The 27,147-nt window shown below is 41.8% G+C and overlaps 1 protein-coding gene across 1 annotated transcript; it reads left to right on the forward strand.

Annotated features, from left to right (window-relative positions):
- Nucleotides 1-3,222: 3,222 nt before the first annotated feature.
- On the forward strand, nt 3,223-27,055 carry emilin2a (elastin microfibril interfacer 2a). The gene is made up of 9 exons (XM_022218132.2): nt 3,223-3,589; nt 4,187-4,312; nt 7,183-7,373; nt 7,508-9,466; nt 19,543-19,884; nt 23,852-23,905; nt 24,204-24,263; nt 24,376-24,516; nt 26,341-27,055. Exons 1-9 carry the CDS (start codon nt 3,444-3,446, stop codon nt 26,661-26,663), a joined length of 3,342 nt encoding a protein of 1,113 aa, XP_022073824.1. The 5' UTR covers nt 3,223-3,443; the 3' UTR covers nt 26,664-27,055.
- Nucleotides 27,056-27,147: the final 92 nt, after the last annotated feature.

Raw genomic sequence — 27,147 nt, forward strand, 5'->3', positions numbered from 1 at the left:
GTGGGTGGTGCATTATTTGTGTACATCGAACACAGGCAACATAGCTCTCTCTTTGTCTCCAAGTTCGTCTCCACGTCTCAGACCATGACATTTGTTTGAACTTTATCTTTATCTTACGCTCTGAACATGGCACTGCAGTGAATCACGCCCATTATGCTGTTTTTCCTCAGCACAACAAGATAACTCAAACCTGCAACCAAATCCAGAAGAGGTCATTCACAGTGTTACATCAATTAATAATGTAAAAAAGATCAAATCGACTAAGCCCCCCCACACACACACACACACACACAAATGCAAGTCTCACACAAAATGGAAAGGTTGACTAATTAGGGTGCTATTTTCCTTTAGTCGACTATTACAAAGTCAAGTCTTTTTCTTTGGAAAATGTAGGATGAAAGAGAGGAGGTGGCAAGAGCAGTAAATCTGAAACAGTGGCGGAAGACTATCCGGTAGTGTTGATTGTCTGCTGCATCATAATTTCTGCTTCCCTTACAACAAACACATATTCAAGAAGCCTCTGAGAGTGGGTGTAACAGCCAGTCACTGTTTCATTGTGCTATAAAGGTTCATATAGAATGATGCGACAAGTGCTTTCCACCTTAAAGGCGTCCCATTAAGACCATTTTCTCAATTCACGTCAGCTCAACACCACCTTGCAGTGGGTGAATAAAGCAAAATGCCACATCAAAACATCAAAGCATCGTGTCTCATACTCTCCGTTTCGCTGCGTGGAGCTAAAGGAGAGAAAAATGAAATCCCACCACAGCACCCTGAGGCAGCCCCTTGACCCCACTTTGAAAAGCACCTGTGTAGGCAGCGTGTGCAGGCCTTGCCTCTCCCACTGAGTCACCCGGTGGAAGTGTTGCGCTATGATCGTGGTGCATAGCTGTAGCTTGCCAAATGAAAGCAATCTCTGCAACACTGCTCGTTCTCCCGAGGTGACACAAAAAGTTAGTATTGTTTTCTTATGAGGGCACATTTAGTGTTTAAGAATCCACAATGCCCACAAAATCCACGGGGCCCCTACCTGGGCAGTAAGCTCTGGCTGAATATAATGTGACGCAAACGCTTTGAAGCAGTGTTCAAGGACACATGGGGTGTCATGGGTCTGGAAAACATCACAAGTCTGGTCCTTCTGAAGAAAGATCTGTTTTGGGTTGCCTCAGCTGCTGCCACCCCATCTCCAGGTACAGCAGCACATTTATTATCAGTTAAGGCGAAGATCAAGGTCACAGTTTATATTGTATTTAAAGGATTCAAAAGGAGCCGTGGCAAGCGGTGGCCTTGCCAAATGCATGGGTCAGTGACAATGCATTGTGTGCCGCGAAGGATTCTCCTTCAGGTTCAGTGCAGGCTGTTCCAGTTCCAATCAGTTCTCCAACTTGGAGAAAAATGTGAAATCGATTTGAGAAAAGTGAAACGTGGAAATGTGTCTTGGATTTGTCTGTGAGCTTATGCTGGATTTTTTTTTTTTTTTTTTTAATGAAAGGTATGGCTTGGCATTTTACTTCAGTAAATTACTCCCAGCTCCATACTAATGTCAGGGCATACATGACTATTTTTAACTTGAGTAGATCACATAGGTGTAAGGCTCGATAATGCCATCATGGTGAATTACAGTACGAGTAGGTGAAGAGCTACTCTAACCCATCTATAACCAAAGTAGCGAACACAGACTGCATGATATTTTGAACTTGTGAAACTGAATTATCACCTGTTGACTGCACGCTGTCGACGACTGTCAGTGACGAATAACAGACAGAAATGACAGCTGATGATTTAGAAATAATGAGATCGATAAAAAAAAAACAGCAGTTATAAATAGAGATTGTGAATTTAGAGTCTGCAGCACAGACATGACCACAGCATGGCAAGTTGATGGAACTGGAAATTCAGCAGAGCCTCAGTAATGAAATGTCCTGTTCTCACTCCAGCACTTTGGGAAAGGAATTGCCATGACTACGAGGAGCTCTTGCTGGTTTTACTGTAGCTGTGCTGCCCTCTTCTGGAAGCTAAAGAAACAACCACAAACTGTCACATGAAGCCTGTTGCCAACGTATTTTTCTCCTCTGAATAGGCTGGGTGTTGATGGGCTGAATGTATAGTGTACTTTAGAACTGTGTGGAATTATAAAGAATTAACAAAAGGAAATGAAGACATTCTTGAGTACCCTCATTATAGGGACATTTGCATGAGGATATTAACAGCATATCAAGTTTACCTGACACTCGCTCTTGCTGATTGATATCCCTGCAGACATCATTCTCTTATGTAACATTTTCCAGCATCTTTCTCTTGGCCGACCTGGTGCAGCTGCATGGCGAGTGCAGTCTTATTTTGGGAAGGCCTGTCTCTGCTCTGACTGCAATTTAGAGGAAAAAGCCTGCTCGTGGTAAAAGGTTCTTGGGGTTAGAAGGGGTTGCTGTTGGTGTGTGTGTCTGTGTGTAGCCAATCCATTTGTCTTGTTACGCATGTCTTGCTCCCATAATGCTGCACAACATCCCTCTGAATCATTATACCACATCTGCTTTGCATTCTCATGCTGTCTTTATTTAACTCTCAGTCTTCCTCCCACCATCCACCCCATTCTGTTTTTTTATTTTTTTTATTCCCTGCTCCCCATAATGAGTTTTGTGCCATCTGACAGCATCTGTCTGATCAGGAGAGAGTTATGGAGTATTTCCTGTGACAGCACCTTGGGAAACAGGGGGTTACTGCTTCAGGCCATCTCACTAAAATAATTTTCATGGCATCACTGTGTCCTGCTCACACTTTCACACAGTGCCAAAGCACTGACACTGAATTCCTGCCTCAAGTGCTGCAAATTGAAGCTCTTGTGCAACTAATGTATTACTTTCTGTCTCCATCCACACTAAGATGTCAGCAATTTGCTCCGTTTGGCTTAAAAAGTAGAATTTGCCCAATGAGCTGCTGCAGGAAAGAACAGACAGAATGCAAATGAGTGCTGTTATCCCTGGTCATGAATATCATCAACACCACCACTCCAGACACCTCTGTCAACTGTGGTGGCTGCATTCAAAGACACTGAGGTGTGAATTATTGACTGCTGACTGTCTTCGTGATGGCACCGTCTCCTGCGCCTCTTACATTAATTAACCGCCCATTGTTTTCTGAGACTGAGAAGAGTAACTTAATTAAAGCCAAACTTCTCCACAAGCGGGGCTTTCAAGTTTTGTTAAAGAACGAGGGAAGTGTTTTGGTTCTCCCCTCATCGGAGTTTTTGGGAGGAGGGTGTGGTGGGCCCTGAACGTCATTCCAAGGGAGTTGCAGTGAATGTGGACTTCCCCAAAGTTCACTTACTGGAGTCAGATCAGTCACAGGGGCAATGCAACTTTTCTGTTGCGCACGATAACAACAGGGTAGTGCGCCTTTTCTGTGCTAGAAATATTTATCTCCAGGCTTTTCTTGTTTTGTTCAGTATGAATCCCAGGCATGGAGAGATGGACTGGCGGTGGACAGTTTTCACCCTGATTCTAAACTTTCAGCTCACTTGCGGGTCTCCCTCCTCCTATGACTTATTCCAAGGCTCCGCGCACACTGGAGTGGTACACAGACACAGAAACAGGTACGTGTTGTTTAAAAAAAATACTTTTCAGACTTTTAAACTTCGCTGTTTTTGAGAAAGTCTTCACCAGCAGCTCGACGCGGGCGTTCCTCTTTACGCGTCTCCTCAAGGTAAAAGTCTGTGCGCTTTTGTTGCGCAGCTGCCAATAAAAACGTAATGACTTCCAAACTTCTCAATGACCGGAACGAACTCGGATCGGTGAAGATTTAGCCTCTTATGGTCATATTCAGCCTGTTCACTGTTGTCTTATCAGACTGCAACTAAATTTGGCTCGGGTTTGCCCGTGCTGCCAAAGGTGATGAGGTCCAGATAAACGCTGGAATGTCACTGATTACTCCAATCTCTCGTCTATAGAGACCATTAGTGCATTTCCAAATGTTTCTTGATGAATTAAAATCAACTGGTGGAAAAAACAATGATGAATAATCTCCCTGAAGTGGTGAAGCTTAAATGGAAAGTTCAGTAAAGCACATGGATCTCATTACGATAGTCTCTTTTTTTATTGCCATATTACCAAGTCCAGCTATTTTCTGTGCACGATACTCCTCTAAAATAACTCTTAGTATATATCTTGTTTGTCTGTGCCTCCCTCCTCAGGAACTGGTGCGCCTATGTGGTGCACAGAAACGTGAGTTGCGCCGTGCAAGGGAGTGTGGAGAGCTTCCAGGAGCCCGTGGTGGCCCCCTGCCCAGCCTACCAGCCCGACTGCCAGCCACAAGTGACGTGAGCATCCGGGGAGCCAGGGGAAAGGGTTGAGGGTGCATGTTTAGATGTATGAGACAGACTGGATACAAAATGTTTCCTTGAGAGAGAGCTAGAGGCACAAATATTCACAGTGGCTCAATGAAACTCAATTGGCAGAACTGAAGAGCACAGCTTTCCAAGCAAGCTGAAAAGTCCACTGACGAAAGTGCAGGGTTATGTTTGAAATTCAGAGTAAAGCTGATGAGAACTACAGCTCTTCTCATAGTTTCTTCCAACCTGAAGCAGTTGATACTAGCTCATTTGAAGCCACGCATTTCATTCCTCTTTCCACATCTGTGAGTCATCCATCTCTAATACGCAACTACCAACACAAAAACCAAACAGTATGAAAAAAGGAATGCCATACTTCTTTTGGAGGCTTCCTCTAGAGGTTTTCTGGCCACGTCCAGCTGGGGCGAGACCCTTGTATAGACCCAGAACTTGCTTGATGAATTACATATCTCATCTGGCCTGGGACCACCTCAGAATTCCCCTGGAGCAGCTAGAAAGCTTTGCTGAAGAAAGATACTTAGCTGGCAGAAGAAGATGGATGGATGGATGTTCTACTGGCATTTTCACAAGCATTTTTAGAAGCAACACAAATGCGCATTTTCCCGTTGTGTGAATGATTTTTTGGCAAAAATCCAGAATATGCGGTTATTGTGTTACCATTTAAAATTCCTCTCTGGTCTCCTAAAAACTCAACTGTGTATTCGATACATACTTAGATTTTTTTTACTTGAAAGGAATCCCTTACTGTCTCACAATGGCTTATGTTTAGCCCTACATAGATACTTTCTCTTGAATGTGCAGAACTATGAAGTTGTTGCCGTTTGCTGCAACTCAAGCACACCAGCCCAGTTGCAGCTCTGCCTTAATGCTGTAAAACTGCTCTTCACAGTAGCAAGCTGTAATTCAGCCATCAATGTTTGAACTGATTGAGAAGAAGACTAACGATACAGAAAACTCTCACAAGTTGACGGGACTGGTGTCTCAGGTGTGTTAGATATGAAACTTTGGAAGTCTGAATCTGTTTTTTTGAAACTGATCAATAGATCGTAGTTGTAATGTGGAAATAGTCAGCCATGGTGACTGTTGTTTTTTTTTATTTCGCTCACCAAATGGGGGAAAAAGGCAAGCTTGACAAAAGACTTGATTTTCACCAGAGGGGGTCTTTAAGATTTTCTGATATATGCATATAAATCTATAACATCCATCCATCCATCCGTCCATATGTTGCTCAATCAGGCCTACGTGTTATTTAGCATACATCTCAGTCAGGCTGCCAGTACAATGCTTGGCACCTGGCCCAGAACTTATAAGAAATATATATATGTTACCTAAACAAGAGTGCCAACTCTCCAAGACAAGGAATGGTGTGATGAGAACAAATGAAGAAGTCAACTGTCATGTACAAGGAAGCTTTATTTATATTTCAGCCAGTTCTCTTCTGCCTTTTGCAGTTACTGCTTTTCTAACTTTTGCTCCAGACAACTTTGGCTCTAAATATCAGAGTTTGACTTCCCATTTCAAATTCCTTCTCCAGATAGATGTTTCTAAATATACATATCCATGCATCTAGTTTTATTAGGTGCTCAAATGTGTTATTCACTAACAGATGACTTTCAGTTGTACATTAGCAGATATTTAGTGCATCCTGCAACTTGACTGAATGTCATAATTTACATAATTATGTAAAAAATAGTAGACTTAATCAGTTCCATTGGAATCAATAGTAATTTCAATTAAGTTGTTTTTAGGAGATGCATCCATTTCTGTGTTAAATGAATGTGTCAGCTAAAAATATTATGAGAGAGTGTAAAATTCATAATTGTAGTTTAAAATGCAAGTGTGTAATCTAAATAGTCATGCACTCTGACAGTATGGACATTTTCTTCCCTCCTAAGTCATATGTGATATTAAATCTTGTTGAAGTAACACACAATTTGATTAGAGCCCATATCCAAATCCAAAGCTTTTACAGTAAGCGAAGTATTATGTTCCTCAGTAAATGATTATTGTAAACAGGGGCATCTCTACCAGTAATTGGTGAGTAACAGCTGTGATTCTGCACTTCAAGATGTTGTGTTGCAGTTTAATAGATTTTTCTTTGTGAATCATTGTTAGTTGTAAACACATGCTATCTGTGGTTTGACTTAGCGATCCACTTAGGCATGCACAAGAGCCTCAGTTCTGTGGAAAAGAATCCAGGAAGCTGATCATTCTTAGGTCACTGGAGCATTTTTCTGTATTCCTGTGTAAAGCAACAAGAGCTGGAACTGAGAAGAGACACCTCGAGTTATGATAAACAGGACAGCGTGGCCTCATATTATCTCATGTTAGGATGAGATTTAAGTAATTAAAGTGCGGTTGTCTCACAGGCTTTTGCTTCCTTTTCTTTCTGTTGGTCGAGCTATGGTGGTGTTATCAGTGACAGTTGGGGAATGTGCAAAAATGATTGTTACAGGCACCAACTTTCCAGATGTTTCACATGACATGACGCCTGCCTTCAGGGAAGTGATGTCATCCATTGTTGCTTTGGAAACTGTTTTCTTTGGCTAGAAAGCTGAAATTTTCATGTATTAGGAAATGGTGGAGAAGCTCAAAAAGGTCCATATCCAAAAAAAACTCCCCAAAAAACAGACATTCTGGTTTTTACAGGAGTCAACATTTCCCCCCAAAAATCATATTACAGTTTCTTCTTTTTGGAATAGCAGAGTAGCTCAAGCATGAAAATCAATAGCACTTATAACTCTTCGCTAATGGCCTGAGTTTGGTCTTAAAGAACTTAAACATTTGTTTGAGATCTTGAAAAGCAAAACACATGGATACTCTGCCTTGTATTACAGATACCAAGCTCGGTTTAGACCCACCTACAAGATTGCCTACAAAAAAGTAACAGAGTTGGAGTGGAGATGCTGTCCTGGTTACCAAGGTCTGAACTGTAAAGATTTAAAACCAGCCCCAGATCGACAAGCAGTGCAGGGAACACAGCCTTATCTCTCCGCAAATCCTGCACATACAACCCGACACACACAGAGTAAGAATGTGTTTTCTGTTCTATCCTGAGTGTTCAATTAACAATATAATGTCACTATAAACTAAAAGAGCAAAAACAAGAAAAATCATTCAGCCTTTTCTATTATGAAAATTTCTCTTATTCCGTGATTATAGGGCCAGAACGGAGAGAGACAGCGCACCATGAGACAAGACATGGTGGGACAGACAAGGTGCATCTTCTGGAAAATGAAGTTCAACGTCTATCTCAGACTGTCCGGGATCTCCAGTCCGCTTTGACAGGGTTAACTAGCAACCTCCGCACAGACCTGCAGGATGACACAAAGAAGATGCTAGTAACACTTCTGAACAACATGCGCCCACCAGACAGTGCCGCAGGTGCAGGCACAGAGGAGACCCCAGCTGTGCTGGATGGTCATCAGGCTACCAGAGGTGGGATCACCGGAGAGAAGGCCCTTGAGAAAATAGAGGCTCGTTTGGATGATATCAATAATGCGCTTAAAAGCAAGGATGAAGCTTTGGACGATCTAAGAGGAATCACAACAAGTCATGAGGGGCAGATACGTGTCCTGATGGATGCCTCTCAGTCTCAGACTCCAGCCATAGCAGAGTTTGATGTTATACAGACCTACATTGATGGAAAATTTGAGAAGCTGAAGAAAGAGCTAGACCAGAATGTGGATGAAAAGATGGCCAAGCTGCAGAATTCATGCGATGACAAGATCCAGGCGTCACAGAAGAACTGCGAAGACAGCCATGACCAAGTTCTGGCCAGGTTGACCAAGCTAGTGGATACTAAGGAAGCTGATCTGAGAAAGGACATCCGTGCACTACGTCTTGATATGGCTGCTGCAGATGGACCTATACGAACTCAGAGGCAGACTGAAACACCCAACGAGGAAAAGGACTCCAGTGACCATAAAGACTTGTGGCGTGAGATTGATCGTATTGCAGAGGCTCACCGCATCCTGAATGTCCGCATTGACAATGAGCTGGCACACCTGTCAGCACCTCAGGAAGACAATGATTTTGGCCTACTGATTGAGGAGCTAGAGGCACGTATTAATATTACAGAACAAAATGCAGAGACTCACTGTTTCTACATTGAAGAAAAGCTGACCCGTACAATTTCAGACGAAGTGGCAGCACTGCGGCAGCTCCTGGATGAGCGTTTGAACGGCATGGAGGACCAGTTCACAAACATGCTGGTGGAAATGAGCAACAACTCCTTCCCAGGGATGTTTGGTGAGTCCATGGATTCCATCCAGGCAGAAGTCAACAATAACAAGTTCCTCCTGCAGGGTTTAGATGATAAGGTTAATGCAGTTGGAGAGCTGTGCTCTGCAGGATGTACAACCTCAGGAATTACTGCAGATGGTGAAAGTTCTGTGCCTACACCTAATGGTCTAGGAAACATTTTGAAGGACCTAAAGAGGTATAGAAATGACTTGGATGTTCTTCACACAGATGTCAGTTCAAACACAGACAAGGTCAAGCAACTGGAGGATCTTCTTGAAAGGCAGTCAGTTGGAAATGAGAGACGTGTGAAGACGATGGATGACTTCCAGAAGGGACTGATTAATCTTCAAGATAATGTGCTTGGTCTGGCTGGAGCTGTTACCGGGTTAAGTGACTCCTTGAGCAAATACAACCAGGATATGCACAGACTAAACTCAACATGCTGCCAAGCAGAGCAGACTGGCAGCAGAGGCCCAGGACGGTATAACTGGGCTTCACCTGATGCTACTAGTCATCAGGTGGACGAATTGAGGAACCGGCTTGATACACTTAGTGAACGGGTGTCATCTGAATTGAATCAATGCAAACAGAATACACAGGGTGTTTCGGATGGAATCTCTGCTGTGGATGGACGTGTAACCAGACTAGAACAGGTGTGTGGAAGACTAGATGGAATTTCAATTAACATCAGAGAGCTGAAAGATGGGCTGGAGAGACATGTTGGAGGCCTGCGGGACTGTGTCCATAGGATGAATGTCACCTGTGGAAGTCATGGAGCAGAAATCGTTGCACTACAGAATACCATGCAGAGGTTCCAGGCACAGCTGTCTGCCATGGCCAAGCATGTCTCGAAAGATGTCACTGCCCGAGAGCCAGGTGAGTTGTTTGTTTTGGTTATAACTTGATGACATGATTGGTTGTCAGTAACAATGTCTACAAAACAAGATGACAGGAAATCTTTAGCTTGCACTCGCATGAGCTAAATCAATCAGAGGTCATACTTATCACCTTGGAATTGGCAAGAAATTTTGACTGAAGTGAACTATCATTTGAATGCAAAATATTTAGTATCAATGTCTTACATGTTATGCTTTCTGCATCTGTAAGTATACGAGGCTCTTTTAGGGTTTACATGACCTACACTTCCTCAAGAAAGCTCCCATGGGCCCCTCTGCAGCTCACAATTTGTGCCACTATGCTGCAAGAACAATAGTATGCATTAGTGAAATACAAAGATGTAGATCTAATGCGCATCTATTAGAATGCATCCTCTAAACAGACTAGCAAGCAGTACAATTAGAACAACTAACGTTCTGTCCGCAAGCGTTCATGTGTGCATCCACAAGGGAGTATAATCAAGGCTAGACATGGTCACTTCCCAAAAAGAAGCAACAAGCTCAGCACAGCATTGAATGGGGAGTGGCTATAATACTCATGCATGCTTGAAACTAACTTCTCAGTACATTGTGTCATCCGAAAACATCAAAGACCCAGGCCATTTGCAAAGCGCCACAGAGTGTCAAGACAAAATAATTACTCATATGGGAATAGTGATGCATACTTTTAGAAAGTCTTTCCTGAAAGGCATTCAGTGTTGTGCTCATTTTATAAAAATGACTGATGTAGCTGTGTATAGAATGAAAAAAATAGCTTGAAAGAGAAGTTCAAACTCTGCTTGCTTTCTAATCTCTGCACACCAGCTGAGCTGCTGTTAACGTGTCCTGAATGTCAGATTATCAGTTTCAAAAAGTTGCAGAAATCATCAGACACAACCCCAATTCTGACTTGGGAAAGATTTGTGTAGAAGGGGTTCCACAGACCATCTGACACACAGTTTGTTTGGGGAATATTGACACTCTCAGAGCCTGAAGGTGAAACCTGGCATGAAGATGGTGCTCACCACAACAGCAGCAGCAGGCTTTCAGGTGAGCTGTACGGCAGCACAAGAGTGAGATTGACAACTGAAGTACAACGCCATAATGAAAAGAAGGCTGTGCTGGATGTACAGTATGTAGCAGTGAGAAAACAACATTGTATAGCAGCAATCACAAGTCAACTGCCTGGACTAGCTAGCAGGCTTTGCTTCATTAGTGAGTAGAGCTATCATAATAGCATATAATGACAGCAATTAGATTCACATTATGGCACAATTTTGCTGCTTGAAAGTCAATTAGTTATGCAGTGTTTAGTGGATTCTCATATTAGTGCAGTCAAGCACAGGATTTAGCCAAAATAAGTTGGGTTAAAAAAAATACACGCCGTCTCTTTTCAGCCTCCTGCTTAACTTTTAACATATGAGTTTATCGAGTGTGATTAACATCTGTGTAAACACAAACTTTTCCTGTAGATAATCCTCCACATAATGCATTCTGCTTGCTTGGTTTACATGGAGGCTGGGAGGGAAGGATCAGATCCCATGAATGGCCACAGGGTATTTCCCAGAGTGGGAGGACACGAGTTCACGGGGCCTCCCATGCTCGCCTTGAGTATGTCATTCAATATGTCCCAGCACCAAGAGGCAGAGGCCCACAATGGAGCCTTCCTATGACTTAGACTCATGTTGTCCCAAGAATTTCACAGTTTTTATATAGGGAATAAGACAGGTAAATACAATCTTAAAATTTTACAGCCCAGCTTTACTGCTGTGATGATTTACTTGCACTGTTTCATGCCTCGTTGCTCCCTTATGTAAATGTCAGAACACCCGAGCAGACTGTTCTCCATTATTCCCTTTATGAGCGTGTTGAGTTGTGAAGTCTTCTTTTACCGTGACATAGCTTTTTCACTCCTACCACAGACCTCAGCCTCAGTTCACATACATAGTACACCTCCCTCCCTTCTGTCTTTCTCCTTGCACATGTACACATACCGACCTCCAGAGATTCCCGTAGGGTGACCTCAGCCTGATGTGTGGAGTCTGGTCCTCATTAAGGGACCTGACTCACTGCTGGAGTCAGTCTTGACGGAGAGGGGAGAAGCAGGGCTCCACACCCAGGACCAGATGCTTCGACTACCCTCAGCTGTGATGTCATGAGTGGGGCCCCACCACTGGTGCCTCCCTTTCTTACACCATCGTCCAAAACAATGGTGTGATTGGGAGCTGAGCAGAAAAGCAAGCCAGAGGGATTAATGACTGTGGTGCAGAGAAATGGAAAGCACGCAGGTCTTTTATTTCCATTCTGTGTTTACCAAATATGGCCTATCATTTGTAATTTCAGCATTGATATTTGATTGCATCATCTGTTACAAAGGTAGTAGGAGAACCCAGGCGCAGGGAAACTGGCAGACAGGCGATTATGAAAAATGATTTTATTTTACCAAATAATTAACCAATAGATAATTGATGAACGGGACTGGGTGAGACTGAACTAAACCAAACCACTCAAAACAGCTACTAAAACTAAAAATATAAAAAACAAAAACTGTGATCTCCTAAACTAACCAAATAAGACTAAGCTGAGGAGGGGTACTCACAAATAGGGAAACTGACAACAAGGGAATATAGGCTTAGGGAATCCAAAAACAGACAGGGGCACAACAGAGTCCAAGAGGGGAGAGTCCATGTAGCAGTCCAGAGGTGGCAGGTTTGGTGGGGAAACAGCTTCTATGGCCCAACGGAGACTGAGCAACTGAGCGAGGTTTAAATAGTGAGGAGAGCTTGTGGACAGGTGAGCTGAGTTTACTGATTACTGCAGCTGACAGTCATTGGGGTAATCAGCAGGCAGAGTGCAGGTAGAGCAGGAGGGCGAGTGGCAGGGAGAGAGAGAGACATGAGGGAAAGGTGACAGACAGGGAACCAAAAAGGCAGGACAAAACCAAAACAGATCAGGAAACAAGAAAGGAGGAAGAAGGGGGGAAGAAGGGCAGGGGCCAGAGCAAGATCCTAACATCATCTCGGATGAAACATTTATACACACTCCCAATTGTATGCTTCATGGTCAGATAGTGTCAGAAACCCCATCTTCCTACTCCTTTCCAGTGTTGAACATAGGGTGTCTGTGTCGATTATTCTCTGTAACTTTGCGAGACATACGATCCAACGTTCACAATCGCTTCATGCAGTGATGGTCCAGCTGAGACGAGAGAGGAGCAGGGCATTGTAAGCTACTCCTCTCTCTAGTTCAGCCTTTTCATTAGGTCTTCTACTATTAGTGGCATTTACCATATGTGCTGACCATATAGGGAGATTACCTGATGCCTCATGTGCACTCTCCCATCTGACAGACAGTTTTTTACTTTAACTTCTGGTGTTGCTGTTAGAAATGACAGTAAACACTCATAGTCGTGAGTTCCGAGAAACCATAAACCAGCTCATACTGCACCTCTACTCTGCAATGAATCACACAGAAGTTTGTGAACTACAGTAGGACTGTAGAATATGTATATACCACGCAAATGCAGATATGAAGCTACCCGTAGCAGCTGGCTTATTTAAATTAGCTCACAGACTGGGAATAGGGGGGAAGAGCTCGCCTGGCTCTGTCCAAACGTAACAAAATCCATCTCTGAAGCTCTAAGACAAATTAACAGCAGCTTCCTGGAGTGTCCACTTGTTGCCTGGTAACTGGTTCTGGCCAAGAAATAGTTCTGCGCATAACCTCCTGTAAAAGGCTGAATGGTCACTGAAATGTCAGTTTTATACTGATTTAACAAACAAGATACAACTTGTTAACTTTAGAGGTGCTGCTTGGTGGTTTTTTCCAGACTAGCCGTCACCCTGTTCTAACCTCAATGAGCAAACTGCTGGCAGCAGCTTTCTATTTACCGTTCAGACATGAGAGTATCATCAATCATCTCATCTAAATCTCAGCAAGAAAGTCAACAGGCTTACTTCCAAAATTTCCAAATCTTACTTTAAGGGCAAATCTCATTTTCTCTTGCTTAGTGCTTGTATTGTAAATCCCCAAGCAAGGGAGTTGGGCAGTCTGGCTAAAGATTTAATGCTTTCCTCGAGTTTGGAAAGGGAGAAATAGTCTAAAAAGAGATAAAATATCCACTAGAAATCCCAGCTGGGTGGGTGTGGTGGTGGTTGGGAGCCTACTGAAATGTTTCCTCTCTGTGTTTGAGCTCATATTCTCCACACAGTCATATGAAGACCCCGAGGAGGCTGCGAACAGATGAGGTGTTGTAATAACATAACTGAAAGATTAACTGGAATAGCTTTGCCCTTACTCAGTGTGACTGCTGAATGGAATTGTGTGACTTTAGTTACAAAATGTTGGCACTGCTTCGCCCACAGCAGCTGCTGCTGCAGAGGTCGGCCGCTACAGCATGTGTGTGTTTGTTTCTTGCTGCTTTTCACTCTGATGGGGAGCTGTGGTAAAGCAGAAATGACTGTAATGCAGTTATTTAAAAATTACGCAAGAGGCTTTAACATCTTAATGGTTGCAAACTAGTTAAATAGAGCTTATTAGGAAATGCACAAATATGGAAAGTGCTCCTGAGCACGCTGTTCCCCATTCACATGGTGACTAATCAGCCTTCTTGCGCTGAATTTTCTCATTCGATTCTCAATCTGCTTTCTTCCTTCTCCTCTTTTTTTGGAGATGATCCCAGCCCTGCTCAAATCACATCCCTGTCATTTATTTCTCTGTCTCTCATCTCTGAATCGCTCTCTCCTTCTGTGCAATTTTTTTTCGATTTGTCCTTCCACTAAGGCCAGAGGACTTCTCTCTCTCCTCCCTGTCCTGTAAGTGTCTATCAACACCGAGGCCTTCAGAAAATAAAAAAAAGCAGTTGTTTTAAAGCAGGGATATAATAAAGGCTTTGATTTCATGGATCAATTCTTTGCAATTGATCATTCTGACTTTACATCGGAGAGGCAGGCAGCAAGATTAACTGTCTGCTGTGATGAGGAAATACAAGAAAACAAGACATAAAAGGCTTTTTGAAGTCGAAGGCTGTCGGCTGAGAAAGAAAGGAAAATTGTATCCGACACCACCACACACACTCTCACACTGTATATATTTAGTCACCTCCAGAATTTTGAGTGAGCGCTTTGACTGCGGCTGAGATATCTGAAGCTTTGTGAGGTGAGGTGTTTCCGTCTCTGACCTGGGAGCCCATCTGGAAGTCGTCAGAAGAGACTCGTATACACAATGGGAGTCCCAGAGGTCTGCCATGCTGTGCACAATTTGACCCTCCCGTCATTAATATGACTGGAGGAAAATGGGGTGGAGGGCGAAATTGTGTCCATGTGCATGGCAAGAAAGAGTACAAGAAAAATGTATGTCAGACGGTGAGTGATGCATTATTGTATGTGCACCACACCCTGCTCTGCTCTGAGCCCCTTGACACCATTTTCCATTGCGTGATCAGCCTGTCTGCTGCAATATTCCGTGATGCTTTCAGACACTTCCGAACACTCACGAACTGTCACCCAATTCTGCACAAGAGCGAGTGACTAAAGGGCCCCTCTCTCCACCTCCCCCTGCAGCGTCTCTGTCTGCTTGTAAGCAATAACATCTGGTTTTGGTGATGCTCTTGGTTGCACCAGCACGCGTGTGAATGTGTGTGTTTTTCGACTTTGCGGTTGCCCCCTTAGTGAGACACAGGCTGAGAGCTCATGGGAAATATGCACTCAGCCAACCGGCGTCCTGAAGCAGGCACGGGGAGGAAATGAAGACGAGATTTCTGATTATCTCAGTACAACATGATTGCTGGGTTTAATTTGTTTTTGATTATACATGTGGTTTCTGAGTAGCTTGTGGTATCACTCACACTAAGAAGGAAGAATTTTGTTGATGGCTGATGATGTTTTATTTGATAATAACAGAGTGGCTGATTACTTTCATAATCCAGAGTAACGGGCAGACTAATGCAATAAGGTTGCTTTCAGTGCTTTCAGGTACTTTAGGATTTATCCATTACTGTTTTAAAGTTGAATGAACATTCAATATTTGATTTATTATAATTTTTGGGACTGTGACTGGATTTATAGCCCTCATAAAGGATTACTTACAGCCTCTAAAAACTATTAATTTAGTTACAAGATACTAAAAATCCTTTTAACAGTGACCTGTGGATTTAAAAATACCATATGTCGAAAATCATTTTTATTGTCTTTTGTGGTTTTATAAACTTAGAGCTGTAAACTAAAAGCTGTTGAGATATGAAGACGTGTCCTTATTCCATTTCTTAAGTGCCCCCTTGCCCACAAATAGATTTGCTCCCTGCTTTACAAGCCAGTAAGAAGTTTACTGAGCTTATACATACCAGCAAAACAAGAAATAGTCATAGTGCTCAAACCTTTGCTTCTCTCCTGCTCTCTGTGCTCATATATACTGTATTTTTGATACAGCCAAATTATCTATAAAGCTGTTCTAACTTACATATATGTCTCTATAGTCAGACAACGGAACAAGTTGTTAACCAGCAGCCACTCCGTAGCTGCAGCTCTGCACCATTTAACTATGACTTTTATCACCAATCTGAAAAACTCTTCATACACATGAGTTAAAAGCTGTGCTGTGAATTTAGTGATATTTCCATGTGGAATAGTGAGAAGGAATGTTAGATGCAATAAAAAGTCTTTGCAAAATAAGCACGGTAACATGCTAAACTGAGAAGATGACTGAATGCTATCCATTAAACATCAGCATGTTATGCATTTTCATGAGTGCATTGGTTTAGCTCAAACCACCACAGCGCTTATGTTCAGCTTCACAGAGTTGTAAGGATGTCCCGTACTCGGGCTTGTCGTCAATGGAGCACTGTCCTCCAGAGCACTGAAGAAGCTCCTCACATCAGGTGTTTACTTAATGCGTCAGCATCCATGGCTCATTATGACAGCTGATCACCATTAGCATTCAGTTGGATACAGACAGATACACAAAGAGGCCTTTATAGCAGACACTTGTCACTGTTGCAACCCTTATACCTTCATATCTGCAGTCATTGCTGCTTGCAGCACGTCTCATCACTCCATATTCCCTGTGTTAAAGCTGCTTCTATTAATAGCTTTGTAAATATTCAATTCCGCCTCCAGTCATTGATTTAACCCCTCAAAACTCATCTCAGTATCAGAGCCACATATGCAGAGGATTTTTTAAATGAAAAGATTCCTTATACTGTCTCTGTTTCTATTTCCACTCACCCCTCGAGCAAACCAACTCTACTCAAACTCAGTGACACAATGATAAATTCTTCAGCAGTATATGTTCAAATCCGACACCATTTCTAAAAAGAATAATGTATAGAAGGCCCCATTCTGCAAGCTGACAGGACTGAGTCAAAGGTTTATTAGGGACTAAACTCTGGAGGTCCTAATCAATGTTCTTTAAGATGTTTTCAGTACACTGCAGTTTTCAAGGTGGAAATACTCAGCCATGGTCTTAACTCCTTATTTTGTTTGTAACACATAACTAAACAGCACACAGACATGTTAGCAAGGTAAAAAAAAACATGATTTTGATGGTTTGTTGGCATGCGTATGTATTTACAGCTATCTCTAAACTCTCTAAAGTATGTAGCAGTTAAAGGTGGAGTGTGCAGTTCTAATCAAGTTCACTTTTCTGTCAAATTCTGTGAATATCTCCTCACGGTTGTCTGCCAGCTGTCCACTGAAAACAACAGTCCAGTGTTCACAAACAGTGCTGGCACAGTGAAAGAGGGGATGTATATGATAAATGTGGCATCTACACTACTGTTCAAAAGTTTGGGGTCCCTTAGAAATGTCCTTATTTTTGAAAGAAAAGCATTTTTTTTTCAATGAAGTTAACTTTAGATTAATCAGAAATACAGTCTAGACATTGTTAATGTGATAAATGACTATTCTAGCTGGAAATGGATGATTTTTAATGGAATATCTACATAGGGGTAAAAAGGAACTTTTCCAGCAAAAATCACTCTAATGCTACATTGTGTTAGCTAATGGTGTTGAAAGACTAATTGATGATTAGAAAACCCTTGTGCAATTATATTAGCACATGAATAAAAATGTGAGTTTTCACTGAAGGTTGATGCTACAGGTACGGACCCGTACCTGTAGCATCTGTACTAGAGGTACGGACCCGTACCCGTAGCATCTGTACTAGAGGTACGGACCCGTTAAGGTAACTGAAGAGCTGGCGCCGGTTAACTACTATTTGCTGCACATTACAGGCAGTTTATATGAATGACTTTGATGGCGAACATTGTATAATTTAACCAAAAATACACCGTCTCCTCTCACACTTTAGACATTGCAGTTTTTACGCTTTTAGACGCCGTGTCTAAATTGTTTGAAGTCCAGCTCCTATTAATTAGTTTACCGCGTTCAGTGGTGGAAGCGGCTGACGAACTCCATTGCAAATGTTCCCATTTAATTTCGGACGCTAATTTACAAGATAAAGTTAAGGATGTCGAATATGAAACAAACACTCGTGAATGGTGAGGAGCAGCTCTTTAATTCGGCATGAATTAAAAAAAAACACAAACTCGATTTACTGTGATATTGTGAGATTTGTTTGTGGTGATGTAACTTAGCCATTCAACAGAGTCCGCTAACATTAAAGTGACTGTGACAGGGTCTGTGTTGACAGACGTAGAAAATACGTCAGGGTTTTGTTTAGGTTGTTAATATGTAATAGTCTGTCGCTACTTTTGAAGGTAAAAAAAATACTTGTAGTTTGCTGGCAGTTAGTTTCGCCATTTGTTTTGTTTGCTGTTTGTGCTTTGTTAGAACAGGGTCACGTGAATAACAAGTTTTGCTATTTTTAATAGTAGTGCTGATTTCAACCCCCAAATCGCTGTCCGTGAAAAAGTCAGATAATGATATTTATAAGACATGCATGATAGAAAAGAGAACAGCAGATGACTGACATGACAGGCTCGGCACGCAGAGCACGCAGATTCACCTCGAATCACGGAAGCGCCTTCATCACTGGGATTACCAAGCCGGCTCATTAATATTTATGTACGTCGGATTACCAGCCAATCACAAAGCACGTTCATCAGCCGGCTCATTAATATTCATGTCCGTCTCATTAATATTTATAGCAAGGGAAAGTGCCGTATCCGTAGGCCACAGGCTACGGGTACGGGTCCATATCTGTAGACACTACCTTCACTGAAAACATGACATAGTCTGGGTGACCCCAAACTTTTGACTGGTAGTGTATCTATCTAGATATGCTAACTAACTAAAGCCATAATCTGTCTCAAGAATCGCAGACTCCACCTTTAATCTGTTTATTTTCCCTGTAGAAGTCTTGATGTTGTTTGTATTCTGTGAGAGCTTCCTGAATGAGCAAAGCTTTTACTGCCAAATCTAACTGTCCACTCATTTGGAATAAAGAGGCATTTCCTTGATATAAGTTGGCTAAATGTTATGTAATATTGCTGCAATCCTGTAACATGTGCTTCATGTCACTACAAGGTTCAAACCACACTACAGATAGAGATACGGAAAGCATCAAACTATTCATTTAATGGTCAAAGCTCTTTGCTAAATTTTAAATCTGGAATGACACAGATCTGTCTGACACCTGGTTGTGAGAAGGGGGGTGACACAAAGCAGGCACTGTAATTATTTTTTGTGATATGTCCCCGGGACACTCTCACAGTGCCTGTGCTCTCACCTCAGAGGCCCAGGCGATGTCTGTGGCCTCAGGGAGTCTGGCCAGCAGCCAAGTAGTTTCTGTTCAGATGGTTCTCGATGCCTCAAACTCCCGCTGACCGCCCACTTTGCTTTTATGAAGGGTAATAATGGCACTGGTTCAAAAGAAAACATAAAAGCTCAGAGGTGCTGTGCAAGCCAGGTCTAATTTGGCCCGTCATCAGAATACAAGCGATTAAAGGAAGAGAGAGGTGTGCTCAGAATGTGGTAGAGGAAACGGGATTTACAAGCAACAAGTCATTTGCATGCTTGCATTTACTGAAACATTAAACAGAAATGTCTTGTGCTTTAAAGGTGAGGTGAATTGCACATTAACAGTCTTGCCCTTGTCTTTCTTTGCCTTTAAATTTCCAAGGAATGACCTTAAGACCAGACAGGCCCGCTACTGTGCCAGATACAACCCCGTCCAGAACCAGAATCCAACAAATCCACATCCCCGTCATCATCCCTCCACCGCCCTCCAGTCCCAGGCAGCCGTACAGCCAACCGGCACAACCCAACACACACACCATCAAGATCAGTCCGCCAAGCCAGCCCTCCAGCCCACATCAACCAGGCCGCCCCAGTCTGGTTCCCATAAGGCCTGTGGTGGAGACGGGCGAGGCAGGACCTCCAGGGTACATCCGCAGGGTGACGGTGCGAAGAGGCTCTGAGGATTCATCCAGCTCACCTGTCAAAGGGTTTGCTGGTGCACCGGGTGAGCAGTGCTGATCATTATGTTGACCTTTGGTCTGGCTCATGTACACTGAAGGTGTTAGTGTTATTTTTTAATAGGTGTGAACACCAAAAATGTACACGCGGTTTCCCTTTACTTTCACCCAAGACCACAGGTATTTACTGCACGAAACCAGCATCAATAAAAATTATGATGTGCATGTAAATAATTGATACATATGGTGAACTGCTGAAATACATATTATAGTTGTCTACTGTCATGTACAAGAAAAGAAATACAGGAAGGAAGGAGGTTAATGGGGGTTGTTCACTAGTATCTCTTTTGTCAACTGGGTTTTTACTGAAGGTCCAAAAACTGCATTACTGCTGCTCTCTCCTCTGTTTCATTCTTCATATATAATCATCAACATAACTTTTTCATATTTACAGTGGGGATATACATCTTTGCTCTTTAGGCATATTGAGTTCTCCACAAAGATCAATAATGCATTGTACATTAATTATAAGAAGTCAACATGTTCTTATCTAATGTTTTTCTAATTTTGTTTGCATAAGTCAGACATTTTAATTAACTCTAGCCTCACTTTTGTAATTTTCTCTGAGTAGTAGGATTCCTATGCTGTACACCTTTTTTCCAACCCTGTGCTGGATCAGTTGGTTTGTAGAAAGCGATCCTTGAACAATCACCAAAATAGTGTACCATTTACAAGAAAAAGAAGTGTAAAGACAGAAAGAGTTGTGGGGTTTTCACCTTTCCAATTACACTTGAACTAATTGTGTGTGACTTCTTATTTTTTTCTGGAAAATTGACCAAATCTAAGCTTAAAATCACATTTGTCTGTGTTTCTCATAAAAAAAATCAAAGAAAGTGAGCTTTAGAAAATAAGTGTGAGATTTTATTTGTATTAGACTCCACACAAGACACTTTCTACTTCCATTTGTGCTGTTTCCATAAAGGTGCAGGATTTTATATTCCAATCAAAAAGGAGCCTCCAGTGAGTAACGGTGTGATACCCACAAAGGTGTTGACAGGACCAGGGTTTCTAAGAAGTATTTTAATTGATACCCTACAGGTGCTAAACATCTATGATGAATTTTTCCCAGGCTGTACTCTAAAATGTTACATCAGACTCTGATGCACAGAGTACTTGTGACATTTATGAATGAAGCTGGAATCTGTCCTCACTGCGATGACAAGAAGCACTCTGTCAGAATTCTGGCATCATGTAGAGTTGAGGGGAGCCAGCATGATCACATGTGTGACATAATACAGGAAACGTGTGGTCTTCTTGTCAACAGTCAGGTCACAGTCACGTCAGATAGAATCATCTAATCTCATCAACATTCCCAAGATGTACAACCAAGTGTTTGCTCTCTTTTGGTCATTTACTTTGAGGATTTTTATATTAATGGATGCCATATTTAACCAAATAGAACCAACAGCAGGAAACAGATTTTGATAGTTCTGGATCTGAACTAACTGGGCTGCATGTATGAAGATTAAACAGCAGATCAAACAACAAAACAAAGGCTTTGTTCTAGCCCCCATGCTTTTATTTGGCAAGAAAGGAATAGAAAGGAGCCTGCATTAGTTAAACTGTTACTGTTCACTGATAGTGTGGGAGAAAAAGTCATGCAAATGCCAATTAGTTAGAAATCTTATGTCAAGAAACAAAACTTAGATTCAAAATTGACAATTGTGCCATATGTTCAGGCTTTGGTTCTAAATTATTCCTGTTTCTTGAAGCACAGGCTGTCACATCATCTTTTTTTATTATTTTACATGACTGTGAATGCTTACTGTTGCTTGGTTTTATTTCAGTTGTGCAGCAGATGGTTTTGTTTGGAAATGAAACAGTACAACTATATTGAGCAAGCAAGTTTATTTATATAGCACTCTACATAGAAGTACACTCGTTCAAAAGTTTGGGGTCACACAGACTATTTCATCCATGAAAACTCACACTTTTATTCATGTGCTAAGATAATTGCACAAGGGTTTTCTAATCATAAATTAGCCTTTCCACCATTAGCTAACACAATGTAGCATTAGAACACAGGAGTGATGGTTGCTGGAAATATTCCTCTGTAAAATGAGGACATTTCTAAGTGAGCCCAAACTTTTGAATGATAGTGTATATTAAAATAGACAACAATAGTACACTTTGTTGTCAAAGGATTCAAAATCATTTTTGCAGTGGTTGTAGGCAAGTTAAGCATTGCCTTAAATGAATCATCAAAAACAAATACTTTGGAAAGGCAACATTAAAAATACAGAGTGCATCTGTCTGCATCATGGCTCCACATGGAAAAGAATTGGTAGAGATATTATATATATTTGTGAGTCTTTGAGAGACTCACAAATATGGACGTGACCAATGAAAAATCTGTCTGTTGCAGCAATCATCAGGAGGTACAGAATGAGCCATAGTACCACTCATCAGAGCTGCAGTGGTGTCCTCCTAAAGTAAAACCACTTAATCTAGCTCTGAGAAACAGACAGGCAGCTGCTTCAGACTTGACACAGGTGGTATATATGGAAAACAGAGTTTCTGTGGCAGCTTAGGTAATGTCAGGGACAGTGCACAATATCAGCCTCTACAAACACTGCCTATGAAAGCAGCCCTTGCTTCCTCTTTGTCACAAAACTGCGCAAATAAATTTTGCGGAAGAACATGAAAAGGAACCTGATGAATACTGAGAGATGGCCAGAAAGATGATGAGACCAAGAAGTCAGGACTAGCATAGTGACTGTATAGACCCAACAGTGAAGCATGGAGTTGGGAGTGTCATGATGTGAGGTTGCATGAGTGCAAAAGGCGGTTGGAGAGATGGCATTTCTAAACAAGAAAAGCACTCAGAGAGCACAGTACTCAGCCAAGGCTGCTCAGTCGTATGATTTCCGACGGATGAAATCTTTAAACAATTTGTGGTCTGCAGCGGTCGATTTGTAGTAGGATCGCAGTCATGTGATCGTCAGCAGACGGATGAGTTCACTTGTAGTCATAGTAACAGTGACGCTGTGCCACTATCTTGCAATGACACAAAAATCTTTAAGAAATCCATGGATCCAGACTGTAAGCCGCATCACTGCCAAAATCTAATCACTTGGTCCTTGTGTCATTTCTGATCTTTCCTGAGAATTTCATCCAAATCCGCTAGCCTGTTTTTGAGTAAGATGTGCTCAAAATGTTGCAAACGGACAGACAGACGGACAAACCAGTGCTGATCATCTCATAACTCCACCGCGTTCCTTGGCGGAGATGATGAATGCCTGTGGATAAACCAAAACACTGACTGACAAGATGACTCTACGAAGCTTGATAGAGGAGCAATATTCCAGCATGACAACCATCCAAAGCACAAAATCACACAAGAGCTTTAAAGAAGAAAAAAAAAGAGTTTTTTGACTTAAATTCAATCAGACACCTTTGATATTTCAAAGAAAAAGGTAGTGAAGTACAATCCCTCCAGTAAGAGCGGCTGAAAAAAAAGGATTTTTAAACTTAAAGGTGGACATACAAAGAATTGAAAAGCTGAGTCTAATGAGATTCAAAGATTTGAATATCAGTAAAGAAGGACTGCTGAATTGTGTCACATTTCCTGGTGTGGAGGCTGTATTTTTATGATTGTAAAACTAAACTGTTACTTCATAATTTGACAGACGAGCAAATAGCCCTCTGTTCAGCTCAGGTTTAAATCCATTTTAAGGTTCGTTGAAAATGTGAACACCTGAATCTGCTTTTGTTCGAATTGTAATGCAACAGCTGAATTCAGATCAAACGGATTCAAAAAGCCACTGGTAAACCAAAATTATGGAGTCGAGATTTTTTGTTTTAGTTTCTTCTCTGGGAAACATTCCCACAGTGTTTTGCCATAATGTTCAAATGGAAAGCCAAACAGCTGCCTCTGGTGAGAGCACTCACTGACCTTTCTCTTCAAATGACGATAAAACATAATGTGTTTGTCATCTGTTTGTTTTTTTGCAGGCTATCCTCCTCTGCAGCCTGCATCATTCAAACCTCCGTCAACCAGCCGCCGAGGTATTAGTTCAATGTCAAGTTGCATTGTGCGCATCTGCAGGCTTTGCCATTCTACATCAGTGTAAAAAAAAAAATGTGGAAAAGCTGTTAACAATTTGCAGGATAGGAGTGTGACAAGAGCAGGGACTGGATGGTTTTGTTAAGGAGGTGTGGGAGGACTGTGGAAGGATTTTAGCTTGTCTGCACCGGGAAGTTTTACCCTCCGTTGCATGGCAAATTTTAAAATTAGAGGTGATGGTTAAAATCGCATCAGTGAACAAGATTCACTGAAATGACTACTACCATTTGTACCTTGTAGCTCCTGCAGCAGCGAAGGTGCCCTGGAACCCAATGTACCAAGCTCCAGCTGACGCACCAGGTACAGTTCAACATTTTGCTATTATGACTTCAAATACAAGAATTTGAAGAAGAGGCAAATTTATCCTTGAAATGAGATACTGATCGGCTTATGTGCATGTCTCTGGGTTCAGTTTCAGTGGACAACAGCGCCTTCTCAGATCCCTTCTCCTTCTCCGCTGGCCTCACGCAGCAGCCTTTCTCTGGAGATTTTGGCATCGTTCGCTTCAACAGGGTCCTAGTCAACGACGGCGGACACTACAACCCCCACACAGGTGCACCAACACAAAACAAAAACTGATCTGGCACAGAAAGATTTCATATTTGTTGTTGTTATGATATGGGATAATGTGTAAGAACCGTGTTTGAGCTGAAGAACAAAGTTTCAGAAAAAAAAGATTTTAATGTTTTTAGTTTATAATCAAGGAGTTGTTTTACATAGAAGTTCACATGATGTTACCTAGGTAACATGATTTGATTAATTTTCTGTAGTGGTACCCAAAAAAGAAGTTGGATTGGATTATCTGTGGAAAACAGATTCTGTGACAGCTCAAACAGTGTAAGAGACAATGAGAGAAAACATTTTAAAAAACATCAGCCTCTACAGGGTGTCCCTAAAGTCTGCAGGAATTCAAAAGTCTGTCAAAAATTCAGTTTTTGCTCGAGCAAAGCTTTAAAAAAAATATAAAGTATTTTTTTTAAGCTTCAGTTATTTTACACACACACACACACACACACACACACACACACACACACACACACACACACACACACACACATATATATATATATATACACACACACACATGCAATTCATTTTTAAAGTGCTGGGCAATGTGCTCAACTTTGTATAAGTATTAAAGACCCCTTTTAGTGAAAACCAAGGGCTTTTGTAAAAACACTGTTGATGTCTATGGTGGTTTTGAATGGACAAATTTTGAGTAAAATAAGCCATGGTGGAGTGCTTCCACTTTGAACCTGCAGTGGACCGATACTGGATTCAGACTTCAAGGGTTTCATCCCCAATCCTGCCAACTGTATGATTATTATTACTATTGAAAACTGGGTTCTGATTCGAACACTTATGGCTGAGTTATTCCAATATTACAACCTTCCATTGTGTAGAGTAGTTTATACAGTGTTTAAGCAGAGTTGGAGATAAGCTGGTGCGCTCAAGTTTAAGTGAGTAGGAAGTGGACTAGAGCCCAGCAACAGCAACAACGTAGAGTTACATCTACAAAATTTTAAGAAAATATGAGATTCCTTCAATGGAAAAACTTGTAAGTATGTAACTTTCATGCACTGAGATGAGTTTTAGGGTGTTTAATGAATGACTGGAGCTGACCTGTAGTCAAGCAGACGTACACTACCGTTCAAAAGTTTGGAGTCACTTTGAAATGTTTGTTTTTTTTCAAAGAAGATAATAAATTAATCAAAAACACAGTCTAGACATTGTTAATGTGGTAAATGACTATTCTAGGTGGAAACGGCTGATTTTTAATGGGATATACATAGGGGTGCAGAGGAACATTTCCAGCAACCATCACTCCTGTGTTCTAATGTTACATTGTGTTAGCTAATGGTGTTGAAAGGCTCATTGATGATTAGAAAACCCTCATGCAATTATGTTAGCACAAGAATAGAAGTGTGAGTTTTCATGGAAAACATGAAATAGTGTCTGGGTGACCCCAAACTATTGAATGAGAGGGATTTAATGAATGACCAGAGCTGGCCTGTAGTCAAGCAGACATACTTGTTGGGTTATTGGACCGTTTTAACCTGTGAATTATTCCGCAGTGTGTGCACTAGTGAGAATTTGATGAAGTGACAGTGGAAGTCAGATAAACTCAAAATAAACTGCAGAGGTAGAGTCACTAAAGGCAACAGTGTGGTTAACAATGGAGCTCAGAGGTACAGAGGAATAAGATGCATCAGACTTTGGCTACACAGTAAAAACTTGTTAGTGGAATCGATTCATTGTTGGTTAAGCAACCAGAGCCCAGGGACAAACAGAAGCTTTCTGACTTGATTTACTTAACTGAAAATTAGCATCATTCCTGATCAAACACAGACTAAATAACTGCCTTTCTCATCTACAGGGACCTTCACTGTACCGATGGACGGCCGATATCTGATTTCAGGCGTGCTGACTGCAAAGCAGGGTGACCGCGTAGAGGCCGTCCTGTCGGTGTCTAATCGCAGCGTGCAGAGGCTGCAGAGCTCTGCAGGTCAACACGGGGGCTCAGCTGCTGGTAGCTGTGGCTGTGGAGGCAGCGTGTCCTTCAGTCTGATCCTCCCCCTGAGAAAAGGAGACCGCGTGGGCCTGGTGAGGACCGGAGGCCAGCTGGCCACCACCGAGGCCAGGGAGATCCTCTCCACCTTCAGCGGCATCTTCCTGTATGCGTCACAGACCCACAGATAGCCAGAGTAACAACGAGGACTAGTTTGTTCCCAGATAGTTGGACTGGAGGAAACGATGACAAAATTATGTTTTCACTGATTTGCTGTGATGCAGCTATTTTACCCACGCAGTGACTGTGTGAAGATCCTCAGTTAGAAATTCAGCTGTCATATTGCAATTTGTAAGCCATTTGTCACAGATACCTGAATACAAGAAGCAGGATTTGTATCTAATATATTTGTTTATCAAGTTGAATTTTTGTACTTATTGTGAATGTCTTGTGTAGAAGTGTTTGTAAATTAACAGTAAAATGTCGTTTTTATTTTAGCAACAACATCTGAGACACTCAGTATGGTCAACTATCAGAGGAATATAATGTTATTTAGGCAATAAATCCTGATAAATCACCTTTACCCATGAGCTCACTTCCTGTTATTGCGTACACTTAGAAGAGCAGTTGATTAATACATGAAGAGATGGGTAGGGAAAAAGAAAGATTTAGCAA

This window comes from Acanthochromis polyacanthus, chromosome 9 (genome assembly GCF_021347895.1).
Source record: "Acanthochromis polyacanthus isolate Apoly-LR-REF ecotype Palm Island chromosome 9, KAUST_Apoly_ChrSc, whole genome shotgun sequence".
Taxonomy (NCBI): domain Eukaryota; kingdom Metazoa; phylum Chordata; class Actinopteri; family Pomacentridae; genus Acanthochromis; species Acanthochromis polyacanthus.

What these genes read in the sequence shown, in the direction of transcription:
- emilin2a (XM_022218132.2), top strand. Translation starts at nt 3,444, where the DNA reads ATGAATCCCAGGCATGGAGAGATGGACTGGCGGTGGACAGTTTTCACC. An exon ending in GTACACAGACACAGAAACAG is followed by an intron (nt 3,590 to 4,186) that starts GTACGTGTTGTT and finishes CTCCCTCCTCAG; the next exon opens with GAACTGGTGCGCCTATGTGG. An exon ending in TCCGTCAACCAGCCGCCGAG is followed by an intron (nt 23,906 to 24,203) that starts GTATTAGTTCAA and finishes TGTACCTTGTAG; the next exon opens with CTCCTGCAGCAGCGAAGGTG.